Here is a 20423-nt window from a genome sequence, read left to right as displayed (position 1 = left end):
ATGAACTCAGGTCCTCCTGAATCCAGGGCCAATGCTCTATCCACTGCACCACCTAGCTGCCCCCTCTTATTAATTTTAATGTCTTGAACCATTATTTATATTTTTACTTTTTTAAACTTCGTATATTTGTTACCTTCCCAATTACATTGTAAATACCTAAAGGCAATGATATGCTGGAAAATATTTAACAACCAGCTCTCCCCTTTCACCTCCCACAAATGTACCCTCTATACACTTTTAAGTTTAAATAGAATTGTTAATATTTTCTCCATTACTTTCTTAAGTCTAGAAAATCTATTCCTAAATTGTTAGCATTTTCTAATTTCCAAGACATAAATGCTCACATTGGAAATTTAATAATTGGCAATATCAAGTCTTTAACACATTCCTACCTGAAGATCATATACAATTTTATTCATCATTGTGTTTCCTACATTGACTAGCAGAATATCTTGAGTGTAGTGCTACTAAATATATTTTATGCATTTCAGTGAAAGATAAGGGGTGATGATAAATATCTAAGATGGATGAGAGAACAAAATAATAAGTGAGGTTTTTTAACGTGTTTTTGTTTCTTTTTTTTAAATGAGGAACAGAATTTTTCAGACCCACATGTTTTAAAAGCAATTTAAAAGGAAAGGTCGGTTGCATTACCTGAATACTTTCTTCATCTATCTTGCCTTTCTCTGGAGTAATTTTAAAATGAGCTACTTTGTGGAAGCTGAATGCTACAGGAAGTGACTTGGAATGATTTTGTATACTGCACAAAATCTCTGAGCGTTGACCCATAAAACAAGGTGTGAAACGAAGGACTTTTCCTGGTATAAAACTTAGTAAGACAGGGAGTCCTGAGCCTGTCAGTGCTAACTCCACTTTGTGAAAATGATGACCTGTAAAAGACAATAAAACTCCTGAGCATTTAAAATACCTTGGGAACTCAGATAACATTCAAAACCTTTGCTTAATTAATATAAGATACTATGAAGTGCCAATACATCTCTGTAACTGCTATATGTATGTAGGTTAGAAGTGTATGTAAAGCTTAACACAAATGGCTCCTGAGAGTTCCTATTACTTGTCTGTTGCCATCAAAAAAGATACAAACCTTCCAGATATGGGATGACTAGGTATTGCTTCCCTAAGTGAAACTCATTGTGAGATAAGACTAGTATTTCTGTTTTCCCTTGATGAGGAGCAGGATTTATATGTAGGTCTCTGACTATCTTCTTACTAAAACCCTAATTTGCGAACCCAGAGCCAACCACACTCAAACAGACCCTGAACAAAAGAGAAAAGAACAGTTTCTGCCTTAGAGTCAGGGTTCACTTTTGCTCTTCTCATTGACTTTATTCTTCTGGAATATATATCCTCCTCCTCCCCCCTCAAAAAAAAAAAAAGTACAATACCTATCTGCTTACCCTGACCTTATTAGACTTTACTCCTTGATACTGGTCTGATACAGACCAGTACTATCTTCCAAACTTCTCCTGCTTGAATGGATTTTCATCCCAACTAGCTCTGTCCAATCACTACTTATATTTTAACATGTCAACAGCATTGTAAGTGCAGCCTCCTATAATGTAGCTTATAGGGTGTGTTTTCCCACCAAAACCTTGTGATAGGCACATATCTCATGTACCTTACAGGTCTATTTTGGTCTTGGCAAATCTTATTCTGTGTATGGTCAAATAATGTCAGAATAGATTACAGTTTTATACTGTAAAACTGCAGCACAAGAAAAGAATCTGTGTGTCATGTTGGAAAGAACTCTGGACTTGGATCCAGAGAAAGATATTAGTTTGAACCCTGGTTCTTACTATATGTGATTCCCTGAGTATGTCACTCTTCCTTTCTTAGCCTCAATTTCCTCATTTGGAAAATAGGAATAGCAATACTCATGTTACTTTTCTCACACCCAACTGTTGTACAGAAAGCTCCTTATAACTTAGAACACTATAGAAATGTGAGTTAGTACTATTGTTATCCAAGTTTCCTAATCCCCCTAAGCACCACAGTACTAAATACTAAAAGCAAAGTAATATACCATGGATAATTAAATTTCCCCATTATCAAAAGATATAAAAAATACTCTAATATTAACTTTTCCTTCATACAAAATATACTTTGTTTTAAGCAGCTCTGTAAATTGTTTAGGATTTCTCACAGCAAACACATTTTTAATGTATTTTTCTATGTTAACTTTTATCATTTCAACTATTGTCTATTCTTGGTATTTTTCTTTTACACTTACTTTCAGTAACTTTTTCTTCTTCAGGTTTCAAAAAAGTATCTTTACTTTCTATTGCCTCAAATCTCAAAAACAGAGCATAGTCTTGTCTGTGAGACAAATCATCATGCTTCTTACCATTAGCATATAGTCTACAAAAATTGATAGAGTTATGTTTCAATTAGAGTACAAAGAAATTTTAAAATAATTTTAAGGTATTTCATCACAAACTCCAACTCTATTTAGTGTTTCTTAGTTAAAACCCTAGGATAAGAACATGGAACATAATTACCTATCAAATTTATGGATAGGAATATAATTTATTTATATACAAAGATAGTGAGCATTGCAAGACGTAAATTGGATAATTTTGATTGCATTAAATTAAAGTTTTGTACAAATAAAACCAATGTAGTCAAGATTAGAAGTAAAGAAGAAAGTTGAGGGGAGGGAAGAAATTTTATAGATAGTTTCTTGGATAGAGACTTTATATCTCAAATGTATAGAGAAATTTGTTAAATTCATAAGAATTTAAGTGGAAGTGTCAGAGGATACTGTCCACTTACTGCCAATTTTATCTTAAAAGCCTAAATTGTTGCCAAATTTATCATTAAACTTAGCTAGTTCTACCCCGCCCCCATACTGGGGAGGCAGATAAGGTGATCTATCATTAGAGTTTAAACATCACAATGTCATTCCCCAAATGATAAATGGTCAAAGAATATAAACAGGAAGTTTTTGGAAAAAGAAATATATATATATATGGAGAGAGAGAGAGAGAGAGAGAGAGAGAGAGAGAGAGAGAGAGAGAGAGAGAGAGAGAGAGAGAGAGAGAGAGAAAGCTTTCTTTGTGGTACAAAACAAAGAACTGGAAACTGAGGAGATGCCCACCAATTGGGGAATAGCCAAATAAATTGGTGTATATAATTGTAATGGAATAGTATTGTGCTATAAGAAATAATAAGCAGGTTGATTTTAGAAAAACATGAAAAGACTTACATGAAATAATGAAGAGTGAAACAAGCAGAACCAAAAGAACATTGTATAAAATAACAGCAATATTGCTCGAAGAGTATCTGAATGACTAAGCTATTCTGAGTAATATGAAAATTCAAACCAACCACAAAGTACCTATGAAGGAAGATGCTATCTACCACCAGAGAAAGAACTGATATGTGGAAATATTTATGATATAGTTTCACATATGTGTGTGTGTGCGTGTGTGTGTGTGTGTGTGTGTGTGTGTGTGTGTGTGTGTGTGTGTGTGTAATGTTGGCTTTCTCTAATGCAAGATTGAAAGGGAGAGAGAGACAGTTTGGAACTCAAACTGTAACAAAAAATAAAAACCCTGAAACAAATTTTGAAAAGTTAGACAAAACTTAAAAAGTAAAAAATTATTTTTCAGTAATATCTTTCAGTAGGCTTATTCATAGAATACTTATACTGATTATACGCATATTAGTTTCTTAAACTCAGCCAATATACTGTGAAGAAAAGAACATAAAGAAGTTCATTAATTTGTGGATATCTGTCCTGATGATTCTATAAATGTGTACTATTTTTCAATATTGTATAATATTGTAGATATATGTAATATTCTTTGAGATGTGATTTTATGTTATTCATTGAAACTAGAAGGGTTTGGGGGGGGTTGTGGGGTTTAGGGGGGTTTTGTTTTGTTTTGTTTTGTTTTTTTGTGTGTGGTGGTGTGTGTTTTTTACCAAAGAAGATCTGCTAAGGTCTTCCAAAGGCATTTTGGTTGGTTGTATGACCAAGGGAAATTTTGGTCAAAGAATCTACAAATGTTCAAGTTAACAGAAAAATTTTGCAACTCACTCTTCAAAGAATTACAGTAGGTACATGTATCTAAGTCAACATAGTATCCCTAGTTAGGATACTTTCCTAAATTAAGAAATTAAATGAACACAAAGAATTTTTTAAGCTCTCTCTTACTTTAAATTCTGAAAGTCAGCACATTTCAATGAGCAGGTGAACATGCTCCAATCAAATACATCATTTGAATTCAATTCAACATACTTTTATTATCATCCTACCAAATTAACCAAAATAAAAATTTAATGCTCAAGACACTCTAATAAGGCACAGGGATACAAAGGTGAAAATAACAGAATTTGACTTCAAGGAATTTGGCTTCAAGGAGCTGACCAGGGTGACAGCAGTGGCAGGAAATACAATGCATATGGAGATGTATGACAAGGTAGGAAGTGAAGGTGGAAGGCAGAGATCAGACAAATTGTTGTAGAAAATGTGAGGAGGAAAAGAGCATTAACTAAGGGATAGGGCAACATTTCACAAAAGAAAAGGCACTTCTGAGTTAGGCTTTGAAAGGAGATATGAATTCAAAAAAGATAAAGACAAGAAAGGAGTTCATTCTAGACACAAAGAATGGTTTTGTATAAATACATAGTGGCAGGATAAGGAATGTCAAGTTTGGGGAACTAATACACTAGTACACCATCTAGACAGCACTCATGAAAGGAAATGATGGACAATAAGACTGGAAAGGTAAGCTGGAGCACATTGTATAAGACCTTTTATATGTCGGGCTGAGTATGTATTTTATGCATAGATCTGCCTTTATATATAGTGTTCACTCACCTGGCACCTTGTATCTGTAGAGCTCTCTATTACAGAATCCAGTAGCTGGCTCTGTTTAGAGAGGCGGCAGTGCAGGGAGGGACCTATGATAGTTCATTCTTCTCATCATCTGACCCAGTTCAGAATCAAGAGTGTGGGCCATATCCTCTCATCCATGGCCTGTATGCCAAATGTCCAATTTCACCCTACAAACTGGGATATTTATTCATTCACTAACCCCTTCCCATAGGGGAACAACTTTTATTCCAACTTACAACAATAAATAAAATCTAAATCAAAACAACCAATCTAAATTTATATGACATAATTTTGGAAATTCTGTTTGAAAACTAATCATACATTGAACTAATTTTAAGTGTATTAACAAAATATAGTTATAAATAGAACTTCACTTTAATCAATGAGACCTAAGAAATGTTCAACCTAAAGTTTAAAGTTCATAACAAATGTCAATAAAGACTTATTTTTGCCTTTTTACTAGTGCTGTAAGGCAAATTATTAAAATTAATATAATGAATGTGTTAATAATAATTTTATAATACAATAAACATTATTTCTATTACAAAGGTGCATACTTACTTTGGACTAAAGCAAAATGTAATTACTGTCTTTTGATAAGGTAATAAAGTTCCTTCATTGGGAATGCAAGCAATAAAAGTGGTAACATCTATGTTTCTCATTTTGCTTATGTAGCTTAAATCATGTAAAGTGCCATCTATTCTTTGCTGAAGATTTGTACCCTGCAATATAAAACCAAAATTTAAAATAGTTAAGAAAAAATAATATTAAAGGTTTTATTATATATCATAGAATCACTACTATAGCTTCACAGTATATAAGAAATGTATAGGTCATTTCCTTAAACATTAATAAATGAATATTGGGGTAAAAAAGTAGGCACATTACAAAATTAAAACAGTAAATCATCCCTCAAGAAAACAGATGAGAATAAACATTACTAAAAAGCTACAGTCTATTAAGAACTAGAACTTTTCAGCATTTGTTCATCAGTTTGTACACAGACATATGCATATACACTGTGTGCATGCACACATATATTCACATGTACATATGTGTACATACTCTCAAATTAGACTAGTCCAGGTGGAAATTGATCAGGAAACCCCAGATCAGTTAAGCTCCCTCCAGTTTACTTGATTCACAGGATTCAAGAGATAGATAACAACACTAAGATATCACTGTTTTAAAGGGAGAAAGTATTTCCAGAAGTATTTATACTTCATAATAAAGAAGTGTTTATACATTATTAGTCCTTTAGGAAGCAGAGAGTTCTTTAAACAAATCTTATATAATTAAAGAGTGAATAGCCATTCCCATCTGCCTTTAAAAAATAAGACACTTTCTAAGCAGTACAGAAAGGAAGTCTGGTAGAAACAAATACAGCTGCAGAGCATAGTTGAGCTATGCAGAGAAACAAGTCCATGGAGCCCAGCAGAGCCACACACCATCAGAAACCATACACAGGGGAAGTAGAGTGGGGATGCCAAGGAAGAGAAAATATCCATGTGCACTATAATAGTGCTGGAGATGTCAGCTGCCTTGAACACCAGTGGTCTCGACATCTGTGCCCCTTTACTAATGTACTCTACCTATGTGGTAACTATCAAGGCTGTGTATATTTGTGGGAGAGTTACCCTAAGGCTTATTGAAGGGATGGTTTGTGGTTATTGTTCTTATTATGCCATTTTAGGAACTGCCTTTGCTTTGAAGGTAAATGGGGGCTTATAAGCAATAGTTTTAGGAGAACCAACCCATAAGAATTATTTTTTAAAAAGCTATGATTTATTAAAAACCAGAATTGCTTTTGTTCATCTGTATATGCACACATACACATACACATACTGTATCTGTGTACACATATGCTGATATGTATATATGTGGAATACACTCAAATTAGACTTCAGAGTACCTTGAACTTGGTAGTCATTCTCCCAAGGGACTCCAACTTTCAAGTGCAAGGTGAAGGGTGAGGGAAAGGGAGAATGGGGTTGGGGGAGCTACATTGGATCACTGTTATTTTGTTTAAATTACCATTTGTCTGGAGGTTACTCCCAAAAGACAAGTATAGTGAAATAAACTAAATTAGGATAAACAACTTAAGTATTTCAAAAATCAAATGATTTGTTCTCATTTCGGTTAAGACTTTCAAACAATATTAAAACCATTCAGCTAACTTACCAATTCTTCTCCAACTGCTTCATGCTCCATTACTGCTACCCAGCTCATATGTTCGGGACTGTTATTATACAGAATCGCATGCTCAATCTTTGATGTTCCAAAGAAGACAGTTCCAAATTGTATACACTTCAAACTTTTTTCCCCACACATATCTAACAGTTCAATAATTTGCTGAACGACATAGGCTTCAATCTTTAAAAATGTTTCTTTTCCACCCTGTAAATTCACTCTAATAACAAGAGTAGAATAAAATAAAAACATGTTTTATTAAAAGAACCAAAAATATACTTTATTTGGCTCCCAAATATCAAGAAGTTGTATATGTTATTAATTAGAGAACTATCTACTAATGAGAATGAAATAAATCTTTTTTTTTTTTTTTTGCAGGGCAATGGGGGTTAAGTGACTTGCCCAGGGTCACACAGCTAGTAAGTGTCAAGTGTCTGAGACCAGATTTGAACTCAGGTACTGCTGAATCCAGGGCCAGTGCTTTATCCACTGCACCATCTAGCTGACCCCCTTGAAATAAATCTTAAACTACAGAATTACAGCCCAATCTGTGTGGACATTGAAAAGTGGCATATGATAAATCTATTTCTTCATCTCTAGGGGGAAAAACAATCCAAAGTTGTTAAACAATGGAGACAAAACCTCTCATGTCCAAAATAAAAGATCTCCTGCTTCTCCCACCATAAAGTACCCCCCTCTTCTACCAAAACATAAATTCACACTTTTGAATGAACTCACTCTTTTCCCAAAATTAATACTTCTACCTAAAGTCATTCTCTCACATAAGAAATCACCCTTTTTTGTTTTTAGGAGACTGAATTTCCCTATCTTTAGTATTACTGAATCTCAGAACTCCTGAACTCAAGCAATTTACCAACTTAAACTTTTCCCACTGGCAGAAATTACAATTATATGCCACCAAACTCAACCAAGGCCAATCATTTTCCTTCCTCCCTGCCCTTAACTCTATTCCCATCATTTGACCTCATCTGACATTGTTACTCTTCCTATCAAAACTCATACTCAGTCACTTTGGGAAAAGAGAATAGAGTCAAAAGACCTGAGTTTGAATTCCAGTCCTGTCATTTATCACCTCACATTCATTTTTGTCAGGAATATTAAAGGACTTGATAAAAGGGAAGGGTATAGGTAGAGTTTACCAATATTTTAGCAAAGTATGTTTAGAAGTGGTACCTCTAAGTTGATTTCACTTTAAGGGAGCAGGAAGGCTGTCTTTTGGACTAGGGCTTGAGTTTTTGATTTGCTTTCCTTGGTCTCTGAGGCCCAAAAGTTCTAGGTTATGGGAAATAGTGGTCTGGAAGTTTTAGAGCAATTCTTCTTGCCCTTCAGGGAGTTAAGTATTGCCAACTACTGGAGTAAATATGGAGATGGATTGGAATAGTATTTTATTCAAAATTAATTAGGAATTGTATACTTTTTTAATGTGAGAAACTATCAGTAGATTATAACAGAACACATTTGGAATTACCTGTATTTTCCCCAGTCAACATTGTCATTAACATATTGGTTGACATCAAGGCCCTCAAAAAGCAGGACCTCTTTCAGTCTCCTCTGCCTACAAAATGGAGGTAGTATGGAGAACTCAAGTAATCCTGGAGAAAGACAGTGAAGTTCTACCAAATAACTAGACAGTTAAGAGAAACTATTCCTATTTAATCTCAGACACATAAAAAGAAGAAAATGGTACTGAGGAAATCAATAACCCATGCCACTCAACCAGGGCCTATGTTACCTAGTTCATTATATTGACAAGGTTAGAAATATCCCACAGCAATGAGCACAAGTTTATTCAAGCTCCCAATAATCTACCCTAAATTGCCAGGTATCACCCATTTTCTTCACCAGCCACAGAGGGAAATTATAAGAGGAATTTATATAGCAAAGTTCTTTAGCCTAAGATATGAAAAGGGGGTCTTCCACCCACCTCCCCTGAGCAAGTATGTTTCTTCACTCAGGGGTTTTCCCTATAAAATGCCCAATGGAAATGAGAGAACCTAATGGATATATTGAGGGGTCCCTGATATAATAACTATAACAATGATAAAACATTTACGTAGAACTTTAAGATTTGAAAATCTCTTTATGTAGGTTTTTCATTTAATCCTCACCACAACCCTGTGGGATAATTTGCTATTGTTGTTGTTCATTCTTTTTCAATCATGTGCCACTATTGGCAAAGATATTGGAGCGGTTTGCTATTTTCTTTTTCCATCTCATTGTACAGATGATGAAACTGAGCCAGAGTTAAGTGACTTGCTCAGGGTCACACAACTAGTAAGTGTCTGAGGACAGATTTGAAGTCAGAAAAATGAGCCTTTCAGACTCCAGACCCAGCTTCTATCCACTGAGCCAGGTTAAATATTACTGTCTTCATTTTACAAATGAGAAAACTGAATTGAGAGTGGTTCAGTGGCTTGCCCAGAGTCAAACAGCCAGTGAATGTCTTGGACAGGATGTAAACTCAGGTCTTCTTGACTCTAAGTCAGTATTTTATATTCTGTGCCCCTTACTAATCTGCCCCTTATATATTTGGTGATACCCTTCCCTCCTTTTCTTCAATGAGTCACAGTAACTTAGAAATATGGATTTTTGTCCTAGTATTGTCACATAGTTTAAAAAGTATGAGCCCCCTTATTAACCCTGGACTGCACCCTACCATGACAAGAATCTCTCAATTCTGTATGTATTTGTGTACTTCCAAAAGACCAGGTTGGGCAGAGGAATAAGCAGGATAGGCATATGTAGCCCAAGACAAGAGAGCGAAATGTGCTAGCAAGGCTATTATAATGAATAAAATTAAAATATACTCACTTTGCCAATTCACTAACAATTCTGGGCTTATCTGTACATATGCAAACTTTAATAATCTTTGATGATTTGGGGTCGACAATTCCATTAATTGGTTGTATAGTGATAGGTAACTTCCCTTTATAATCTATGTCAAATGAACCTAAGGAAAACATAGAAATAAGTATTTACATTTGAAAATATACTGCAGTTCAATAAATAAACACTTAATTTATGCCAACACTATTCTAAGCACTGGAGGTGTCAAGAAAGGCAAAAACAGTCACTCCCCTCAAAAAGCTTATGTCTGAATGAGGGAAAGAACATGTAAATAGATATAGACAAGGAATGTAAAAAGCAAATAGAAGGTAATCTCAGAGAGGAAGTTTCTAACAGCTGGGAAGAATGGGAAAGAAGACTGGCAGAAGAGAGTATCTAAGATAAGCCTTGAAGGAATTCAAGAGGTATAGGTGATGAGAAAGAACCTTCCAATCAAGAAGGACAGCCAATGCTGGAGTGCTGAGGTAGAATGTCGTGTGTAAGGAAGAGCAAATGGGCCAGTGTGGCTAGAGAGTAGAGTGTGTAGAAGAAAATTAAGGGCAAGAAGACTGGAAAGGTAGAAAAGAGGCAGGTCATTAAAAGCTTTAAATGCCAATTAGAGAACTAAATGTATGATCCTGGATGTTACAGGCAGTTACTGGAGTTTATAGAGTAGAGAAGAGTGACATGATCAACCTATGCTTTGTCATTTTGGCAGTTGGGTACATGGTGCATTAGAATGAAAAGAGACTGAAGGCAGAGAGACCAATTAGGAGGCTATTACAATTGTCCAGACAAGAGATGATGGTGGCCTTAAGTATACTGGTGGCTATGGAAGTGAAGGAAAGAGGTACAAGAGATGTTGTGTAGATAGAAATTAGGAGACTTGACAACATATTGACTATGTGGAGGGTGTGAGAGCTATGAGCTGAGTATAACAATGAGGTTTCAAGCTTAGGTCACTGGGAGGATAGTGTTGCCCTCAGTGATGATGATGGTGGTGGTGAAGGTGATGGTGATGGTGATGATGAAGTTCAAAAGAGGAGAGGGTTTAGTGGGAAAGATAATTATTTATGTTTTCAGTGTGTTTAGTTTGAGATGCCTGTAGGACTTCCAGTTCCAGATTCCAAAAAGCAACTGTTAGAGCAGGACTAGAGTTAAGGAGAGAGACCAAGGCTGGAGATACCACTCTGGAAATCATCAGCAAAAAAATGGCAAATAAACCCATGGTGAACTGATGGGATCACTAAACAAGATCATATGAGGAGGAGACAAAGAAGAGAATCATGGATAGAGCCTTGAGGTATAACCCATTGTTTAGTAGATGTGGCACAGATGAAGATCCAGAATAGGTAATTAAGAAGGAGATACCAGACAGGAAGAAGAAAAATCAACAGACTACAGAAAACTATCTTTTGAAATAATAAAATAGTATTTATTAGAAAATGGACTTTGATTTATGAAAACTTGTGAAAAGCTTACTGTACTTTGGCATTTATGATGGGGGGTTATTTCAAAGGATATTTTCTATATTTGATTGTAGGACAATTTAGTTTTATTAATGCATTTTGCTTGGGCATATAGGACTGTGATTACAGCTGAAAGCACATATCCTTTTTCCTCTTTTGTAGTCTACTGACTTTAAGGGAAAGAAAGACTGTGTGCTTTAATTTATATAGGATGTTACTAGCATTGTTATGATTTGCTTGAATTTTGTTGTCTTATGCTTTTGTCTTTATTTATACTATTATGATAATGCATGGTGTATATTCTTTTGAAAGAATACAAAACTGCATCACCTCAATCAATCAATAAGCAAACATTTATTAATCCTTTACTATAAGCCAGGCACTGGGAATACAAAGACGCAAATTAAATAGTCCCTGTTCTCAAGTAATGTAAAACAATTCATAGATCTTCCCATGTTCCTCTGAATTGTTCAAATTCATCATTCCTTAGAACACAGTATTTTCCATTTCATTCACATACCACAATTTACTCAACTGTTCCCCAAATGAGTACATCATTTCTGACTATTTTTATCACAAATAATACTGCTATAAATACTTCTGTAAATCTGGGTCTTTTCTTCTTATCATTAGCCTCCTTCGGAGAATAAACTCAGGAATGATACATCTATGTCAAGGCGTGTAAAGAATTTAGTCCTTCCCTGCACAATTCCAGCTTATTTTCCAGAATATTTGGACTAGTCCTCAGATCCATCACCAATAAATTAGTTCTAGCTCTACTGATTATATTTGCTGCAGACCAGTTTCTCAGAAAGCAAATCATATAGTACATAAAGTTATTAAGCATATCATAACTGACAATAACTTATTAAATTTTAATTATTAAAAAATTAGAAGTAAAATGAAATCATTGATAAAAGAGTAGCTTTGGAATCAGTGGAAGTACTATCTCTGTTACATTCTATCTTTGTGCAAATTACTTCATCCTTTAGTTACCAAGGAACTCTATAAGATATAAATTACAGACAAGTTGCAAATCTCCATTGATGGAGAGAATTTTTCACATGAAGAGTTCCTTCTACTGATGAAATTCTCTCTTTCTCTCTCTCTCTGTCAGTATGTATATATACATATATTATATATGAGATAAGATAATATTATTTTAATGTCCAGGACATTTTTAATTGTTTGATATTTTATCATTTCCTCTGAGTTTATAGTTATCTTAAAAATAACATCATCTAAAATTATATGAGAAAAGATAACAAAGCTATATATAATATGCATGCCCTGAAGGAGCTCCAGGAGGGTCAAAGTGACAACAAATTCTCAGGAACAAACTTGGAGAACTCAATGGGCTGTTTGAGCAAGTGAAACAAAATCTTTCTCACTATCGTTTCATTAATCTTTTTCTAAACCTGAAATAGAATAAGCATAAGTTGTGTATATGTGATTTTTTAAAAGAATAAAAGAAGTGGAGACAGCTAGGTGGTGCAGTGGATAAAGCACTGGCCCTGGATTCAGGAGGACCTGAGTTCAAATCCAGCCTCAGACACTTGACATTTACTAGTTCTGTGACCCTGGACAAGTCACTTAACCCTCACTGCCCCACAAAAAAAAAAAAAAAAGAATAAAAGAAGTATTTGGGGAATAGGTGTTTGAGTATATGGTTTTCCAAAAAAGAAAAGTCATCTAAGCCCACTTAAATCTCATTCTGTTAAATAGTTCCTAAAAATCTCAAACACTCAAGAATAAATAAGAGAAAGAACTTTAGGGAAATTCTATACATACTCAAAAGTTAAGAAGAGGACAAGGAGGAGGCATGAATAGAGAGTGAACAAGACCAAAGTCAGACCATTCAATACTATATGCATACATATATGTGTGTATGTGTGTATATATATACACATGCATTTACAAATGTAACTGCATAATTGCCTAATTCATTCATAAGGATAAATCTAAGTGTCATAAACATATAATGAATAACAGATTTTTAGGTCCAGACCTGGGTTCAAATAATGGCTCCAACAAATAACAGCTATTTGACTTTGAATGGGTTACTTGATCTCACTGAGTTTTCTATGTAAAAAGGGGCCAATAATACTTTTAGTAACTACCTTACAGGATTATAAGCAAGGTGCTTTATAAGAAAAAGGGCAAGAAAATTTCATGCATTCAGTAAAAATATTTATCTCCTAAATACAGTGGCATGTATATACATTGGCAATGTAACAATGATAAAAAATATTTAGATGCATTAATAGAAATCTTGTGTAATATTATAAAATAATTTTATTAGAACCAACGGTGGTTGAATCACTAGGGTATTGGTCCTAATTTAGATATGTGAAGTCCTGAATTTACTTTTATTCAATAAAATATTAGAAAAATAAACAAAGCTTGGATTATCATTTTTAGATTGATTACTAAAGTAACATGTTGCTTCCCAGACTTGATTCATTCAAAATAATTTCTAAAACAATGGAATAAGATTTTATATGACAATGTAACATATCAGTTCACTGCAGTTTCTTTACAAAAATAGCAATACAGAATAACTCTTACATTCAAGAATTTAGAGTTATTTTCTATTTAGTCATTAAATCTACTTTTGAGGTAGTCTTTCTTTCATGAACATGTCAATCTATTCATGAAGATGAATGCTAAATTTGCATATAATATATGCATTGTTATATTTTGTACACTTAATATAATATATAACACTAATTTATATAAGAGTGAGAGACTGTGGGGACAGCTAGGTGGCATGGTAGATAAAGCTCCGGCCCTGGATTCAGGAGTACCTGAGTTCAAATCCAGCCTCAGACACTTGACACTTACTAGCTGTGTGACCCTGGGCAAGTCACTTAACCCTCATTGCCCAGCAAAAAAAAAAAAACTGACAAAAGTGAGAGACCATCATTTGAATCTACTCTAAGAATAAGACAAAGTCAAGGCAAAGAAAAATTTTTATAAATATATATATATATATATATATGTGTACATATGTAAATGTGTGTGTAACAATTTGGTTTTATTCATAAGTGAACAATAATTACAATTTCTATATTATAATGTCTTGAATTTCAAGTAGAGCAGTTAGTAGTCCAGTCACTATAGACATGAAAAAATGAATATTCACAATATAAAAAGCTTACATATACTGCTATTTCATAAACCAAGAGAAGAAAAGCAGTATAAACACAACACTACAGCCCAACTTTTTTTCTTGATTTATAGAACAAGAGAATTAATATTCATACTAAATGGGAATAGTGTGTATATCTGTAATGAGAGTTAGAGTATATACAAAATAGCCACTCCTGACTGACCATGAATATTACTCAGAGCTAAATGATTCTTGTGCTTTGAAATTTAAAAATGACCCCTCATCAGCTGCTGGGGCAAAAAAAGTCAATAACTAAGTTGTCTTTAAAAAAAAAACAAACAACTCCTCCTCTCAGTGTCTCTTCCATTCTGGACTATAAGGATATTTTGAGCTCTTTCCCACTAGGGGTGGGGAGAAAGAGCCACTCACCATTATCCCTCACCCCACCAGACACTCATCTGTGGGCACATGAAGAATTCAATCCTGTATCCTGCCAGACAAGCCTGATCCTGGGTTTGGGGGTTGCCTTTTCTGGGTTTGTTATTCTTTGACTTTAGGTAAATAAACATTTATCTTGAGATGTCTGTGTCAAGGTTTGGGAGTTGTTTTATGTGGATAAGAGGTTTAAAAATTCTGTGTCACAAGAGAATAATGAACCTAGTCCATTGGACCCAGCAAAGGGTCCAAAAACTCATTTGGGACTAGAGTTTTTCTGTGAGAGGAAAATTTTAGTTTTTTTCCTTTTTCATTTTCCTATTATCCAATTTTGTTAGTTGTTCACATTATTTTAATTCTTTAATTGCTGTTTTTCTTTTCCTCCATTTGCTTAGATTGAGACAAACCCTTGACTTATACTAAGCAGACAGTAACTAACCCCTAATAAGCCTTGAAAAAATGTACTATATTTGGGGATTGGGGTGAGGAGAGGAAGGGGCATGATCTCTAGGCTCACAGGATGTGGTATTCCTGGGTCCTCCCTAAAAAAAAAATATTAACATAGGGAGATTATATAAGAAGTGTGCCATCTGGACTTTGAGACTCCTTTGTCCACAGAACGTAAGAGAACAATGCTTCGGCCTCCCTAGGAGACTCAGAAAATTTTCCAAAATTAAGGTTCTGTTCAAATGTGCCAGTTGCACTCTCAGCTGATTTGCTAAGGACAGCAAATGTTTAACCAGAGGAATAGTATGATGGGGACTATCCAGGGCAATATGCAATATTGCCCTTCTCAATTCTGACCATGCATGTAACTCATTGATGAGACTTTTACTTTGGGTGACAAATCTGGCCACCAAAACATAAAAGCTGTTGACTACATAGAATCTTTTTAAAGATGAACTCTGCCTCATTTCTTCTTTTCCCTTCCAGGCTGTGGGACGTTTATGAGCTGCTTCTCATGATGGATGACAGAAAGAGTGACTCACCCATCCTCAACCCAGTCACCATGTAGCCATAAGCAAGGTGACAGCTAAATCCTATTCCTGACAAGGTGTGTGATCCTGAATTTGGAGACCTCTTCTGTGCTTGTTATTCTTTGATCTTAGGTGAATGGGCACTAAATACCAAATGAATGTGTCCAGGCTGGGAGACCCCTTTCTGATATATAGAGGTTTGGAGCTTCTGATCTTTTAGTGAGAAATGACTGGTGGTAAGGGAAGGGGTCCCTGCCAACTACTCCAGCATTTCTTCGACCTGGTAACCAATGGCAAGAAGATGAACATAGTCCCTGGGCACAGCAGTAGTGCTTAATGTTAAGCATCTCTAATATACAATATCACTTAACCTTTCCATTTATTAAAAGCATATAATACTGGTTTTTCAAAGAATAAATGAGGATAAATAGGTTTTTTAAACAAAAGTCTGCACAAGTTAGGATGGTTGGAAATTAAGGTAAATTTTTGGAAAGGAAAGTAATCTAAAGCATGCTGTCATCTTTGCTCTAGGACTGATATTCCTACAACATAAGGAAGGGTAATAAGTGCAATGGAGGGCTTCAAGCACAATGCTATGGAAAACACAAGACATCATTTCAGTCATTTGTCAGGTATATAATGTAAGGGATTTATGCTTCAGTTATGAGGTGAAGCATATGATCTCTGAAGTTCCTTCCAGCACTGCTATTTTGTTGACATAATTCTATGTATGACAGAGACAAAAGATGGGAAGACAACATGCCTCCTCATTTTTAAAAGGAGAAGTCTTAATGCAAGACTAGCTCATCCGTAACAGAAATCTAGGCATAAGTAACCATCATGTGGGCATTCTCAAAGTCAATAGAAAATCAGTAATTCTACCAAAATCAAAGAAACAACTACTGAAATTAAGAACCAGTAAATGTAAGTCAATGAAAGGCCAATCAAGAACATATGAGTCAGGGAAGCTAGGTGGCTCAGTGGGTAGAGCACTGGCCCTGGAGTCAGGAGTACCTGAGTTCAAATCTGTCCTCAGACACTTAACACTTACTAGCTGTGTGACCCTGGGCAAGTCACTTAACCCCAATTGCCTCACTAAAAAAAAAAAAAGAAAGAACATATGAGTCATGATACAGGATTTATACAGATATTAAAATTATGGGAAAGGAATGGAGAAGAAGTAATGGAGTTCACTGTATTAAATATTCATCAGTACCTCAGTGGGTCTATCAAATACCTCATCTTGTGAGATTCTTTTTTTTTTTTTTTTTTTTTTTTTTTCGGGGCAAGAAGGGTTAAGTGACTTGCCCAGGCTCACATAGCTAGTAAGTGTCAAGTGTCTGAGGGCAGATTTGAACTCAGGTCTTCCTGAATCCAGGGTCGGTTCTTTATCCACTGTACCAAGCCAAAAGGGGGTAAAAAAAGGCCCATATATACAAAAATATGGTAGCACTACCTGAGATGGCAAAGGAGTCTAGAAAGAAAATATGTGCCAATGACTCAGGAGCAGCTGAACTAACCATGCTAATCAAATCTTATCATGCTGTAAGGAATGATGAATATATGAAGAACAGAGAAACCTGGCAAGACCTGAAGAGACTACAGTTAAGCAAACAACCTAAGGAACAATATGCAAGATTATAAAAATATAAAGACATAGTAAATAGTAACAAAACTCAGATGAAATATAATAATTTGCTACTCAATTTTTTTTTGGTGAGGCAATTGGGGTTAAGTGACTTGCCTAAGGTCACACAGCTAATGAGTGTTAAGTGTCTGAGTCCGCATTTGAACTCAGGTCCTCCTGACTCCAGGGCCGGTGCTCTATCCACTGTGCCACCTAGCTGCCCCATGCTACTCAATTATTAAAATTAAACTTATTTTTTCTTTTAAGAAGTGATCACACACACATATATATGCCTGTACTCTGTGCTGCAGAGGAGGATCACAGTGGTTGATCTCTTGAGCTCAGGAGTTCTGAACTGCAGTGGGCTAAGCCAAACAGGTATCTATACTAACTTCAATATTCATATGGTGAGTCTCCAGAATCAGAGGGTCACCAGACTGCATAAGGAGGAACAAACTGGATGAGGTTGTAAATGGAGCAGATCAAAGTTCCCATGCCAATCAGAGTGAGACAGCTTGTGAGGTGAGTAGCCTCTGCATTTATAGCATTTATATAGGAATCTGTCTTTTTTTTCCTTAATGACAAATACAAAATGAAACTTGTATATGCTCCCAATCACCATTATGGCAGTTTTGCTTAACTACTTTGGATAAATGTACATGTTGGGTCTGGTTTAAATGGTTTTTGAGAAGTTATCTGCAATATCAAAACAAAATGAAATAATGATAAAAAAATTTTTTGCTTTAGTTCTCATTACTAAAAGTCAGAGACAAGAGGGTTCTCTAGTATTCATATAATGTCGAACGCTACATTTACATTGTTTAAATTAAAAGAAATGTTAACACACACACACACACACACACACACACACGTCACCAGACTTCAAATCAAGAAAGACCTGCCTGTAGACATTAGTCATGCAATGTAGAGCAAAAGTGTCAAACACACCTTCCCTAATACTCCTGAGTGCAGGAGGAACCAGATGAAAATATGATTGAGAATTGTTTAACAAAATAAATATACAATTTGTTGTTCAATCCTTTGTCATGTCTGACTCTTTGTGACCCCATTTGGAGTTTTCTTGGCAAAGATACTGGACTGGTTTGCCATTTTCTTCTCCAGCAAAAAGTAATACAATAGAACATAGTTAATGTCAACATGAAGTTATCAAGTCAATATGCTGCCCTCAGAGATCCATATGTAAGGTATACTGATCTCTGTTTTTATTTAAGTTTGACACCATTGACATATAGTATGTCACTTAACTTCACTGAAACCCAGTTTCCCCATCTGTACAACAGAGATAACAATATACTATCCTACTTTACAGGATCATTGTGAGGAAAGTGCTTTATAAACCTTTACCTGCTTTATAAATGTGAGTAGAACTGTTATTATCATTAATGCAGTATTGGCTACAATTTAGGAGCTACCTAGAAGATCCAAAAAGCAAAGAGCCTGATAATATTGCTGTCCAATCTAATGGAGATCCTAAAACTGTGATATAAGCATTTTAAGGTTGCAACAAGAGACCCCCTAGTCATCTCATCTCTAGAGACTCATGAATCAGCAATTAAAATTACATTAAATGGAGCCCTATAAAAATAAACTATATACAGCTGTAATAAACTTATACAACAGCTTTATTGCTACTATTAGGCCATAGCATAGTAGTAAAAACACCTATGGAGGCTTCTTTTCTAGGAACTTAAAAAGAAAAATTACAAGTTAAGGTTTCTGGATACAGGAATTACATTACATTAGGTTTCCTCACAATAAATTTCAGTCTGAGTCTTGATGCAACAAGTCCATTAAGCTATTATAAAAGGCCAATTTAATTGTTCTCAGAATCTAAGGACCTTTTTTAAGATGAATCAGAAGACCTATTAATCTAACACATGTTGGAAGTTTCAAGTAACATTCACTTTCAAAATGTTAAAGCAATTTTAGATGACAGCAAACATTTACCTGGAATTATTCCGTGGTTAACAATGTTAATTGACTTACAAATTGCTTTACTATTACTATGATTGTGCCAAAATTAAACTTGTGACTCAATTTTCCAAATGACAGCATGGAATCCAACCTAGGGAAGGGAAAAAGTAGACCTTTACTATTAGTAGTTATGTTCATTTCTTGCAAACCTATTAAATCAATGATAGAAATTTCAAATTATGAGTTGGAATTATAAAATGGTTAAATTATGGTTTTGTTTATTCAAACATAAAACTTACACTATACAAATTTGCGTTGCCCCGTTCAAACTAGATACCTTAGAGTATTGACATTATTATGTATTCTATATACTGTATAGAGAAGGACTATATATCTATATATGTTGTCAAATGAAATTTGAAAAAAAAAACTTCAGTTCAATAAACAGTTTAAGTACCTACTCCATGTAAATGCTATGTTAAGTATTGAAGGCTCAAAGTCAATAATAAAAACAAACTCCACAAAGTCCTTATATTTTTAAATCATCTTCTAAAACCTTTACAACATACTTTCTGAAATCTGGCAGTACAGCAAATTTTCATCATTGAAAGGCAAATTTTACTTTTAGAAATGACCAGAAGTACCTTGGTATTAAGTCTAATGAAGGACATGGGTGATCTAACTGGTGTCTAGGTTATAGCAAAAACTTAGCAAATATTGGCTGAATTAAATAAGAAAATAGATGTAATGATACATCATTCCACTGATTTTTTCCCCTGGGAAGTTTATAAACTGATCCCAAAGATGAGTCCAAAAGAAGCATGCTGAAAAGGGTCTTAGAAAATGATCATGTTACTGAAATAAATATCAAGTTGCCCCAAATGTCATTAGAGAACACACTCCTCATTGGAATGTAGAGGTCCTGGTGGGTTTTATTTAATCATTCTTATCATACAGTCAGTCAGGG

At 34.8% G+C, this 20423-nt stretch overlaps 1 protein-coding gene across 1 annotated transcript in view; it reads right to left on the bottom strand.

The window, feature by feature from the left end:
* The window catches only part of CFAP47 (cilia and flagella associated protein 47), an 849402-nt gene that overhangs the window by 793663 nt on the left and 35316 nt on the right, over positions 1-20423 (bottom strand). The window contains 6 exon segments of the mRNA XM_043993472.1: positions 655-890; positions 2252-2379; positions 5426-5586; positions 7046-7274; positions 9887-10025; positions 19490-19545. Of these exon segments, the coding sequence (XP_043849407.1) occupies positions 655-890; positions 2252-2379; positions 5426-5586; positions 7046-7274; positions 9887-10025; positions 19490-19545 (949 nt within the window).

Source organism: Dromiciops gliroides, chromosome 3, assembly GCF_019393635.1.
Source record: "Dromiciops gliroides isolate mDroGli1 chromosome 3, mDroGli1.pri, whole genome shotgun sequence".
Classification (NCBI taxonomy): domain Eukaryota; kingdom Metazoa; phylum Chordata; class Mammalia; order Microbiotheria; family Microbiotheriidae; genus Dromiciops; species Dromiciops gliroides.
Note: the sequence above shows the minus strand (reverse complement) of the source record. Positions and strands in the feature narration are given on the sequence as shown.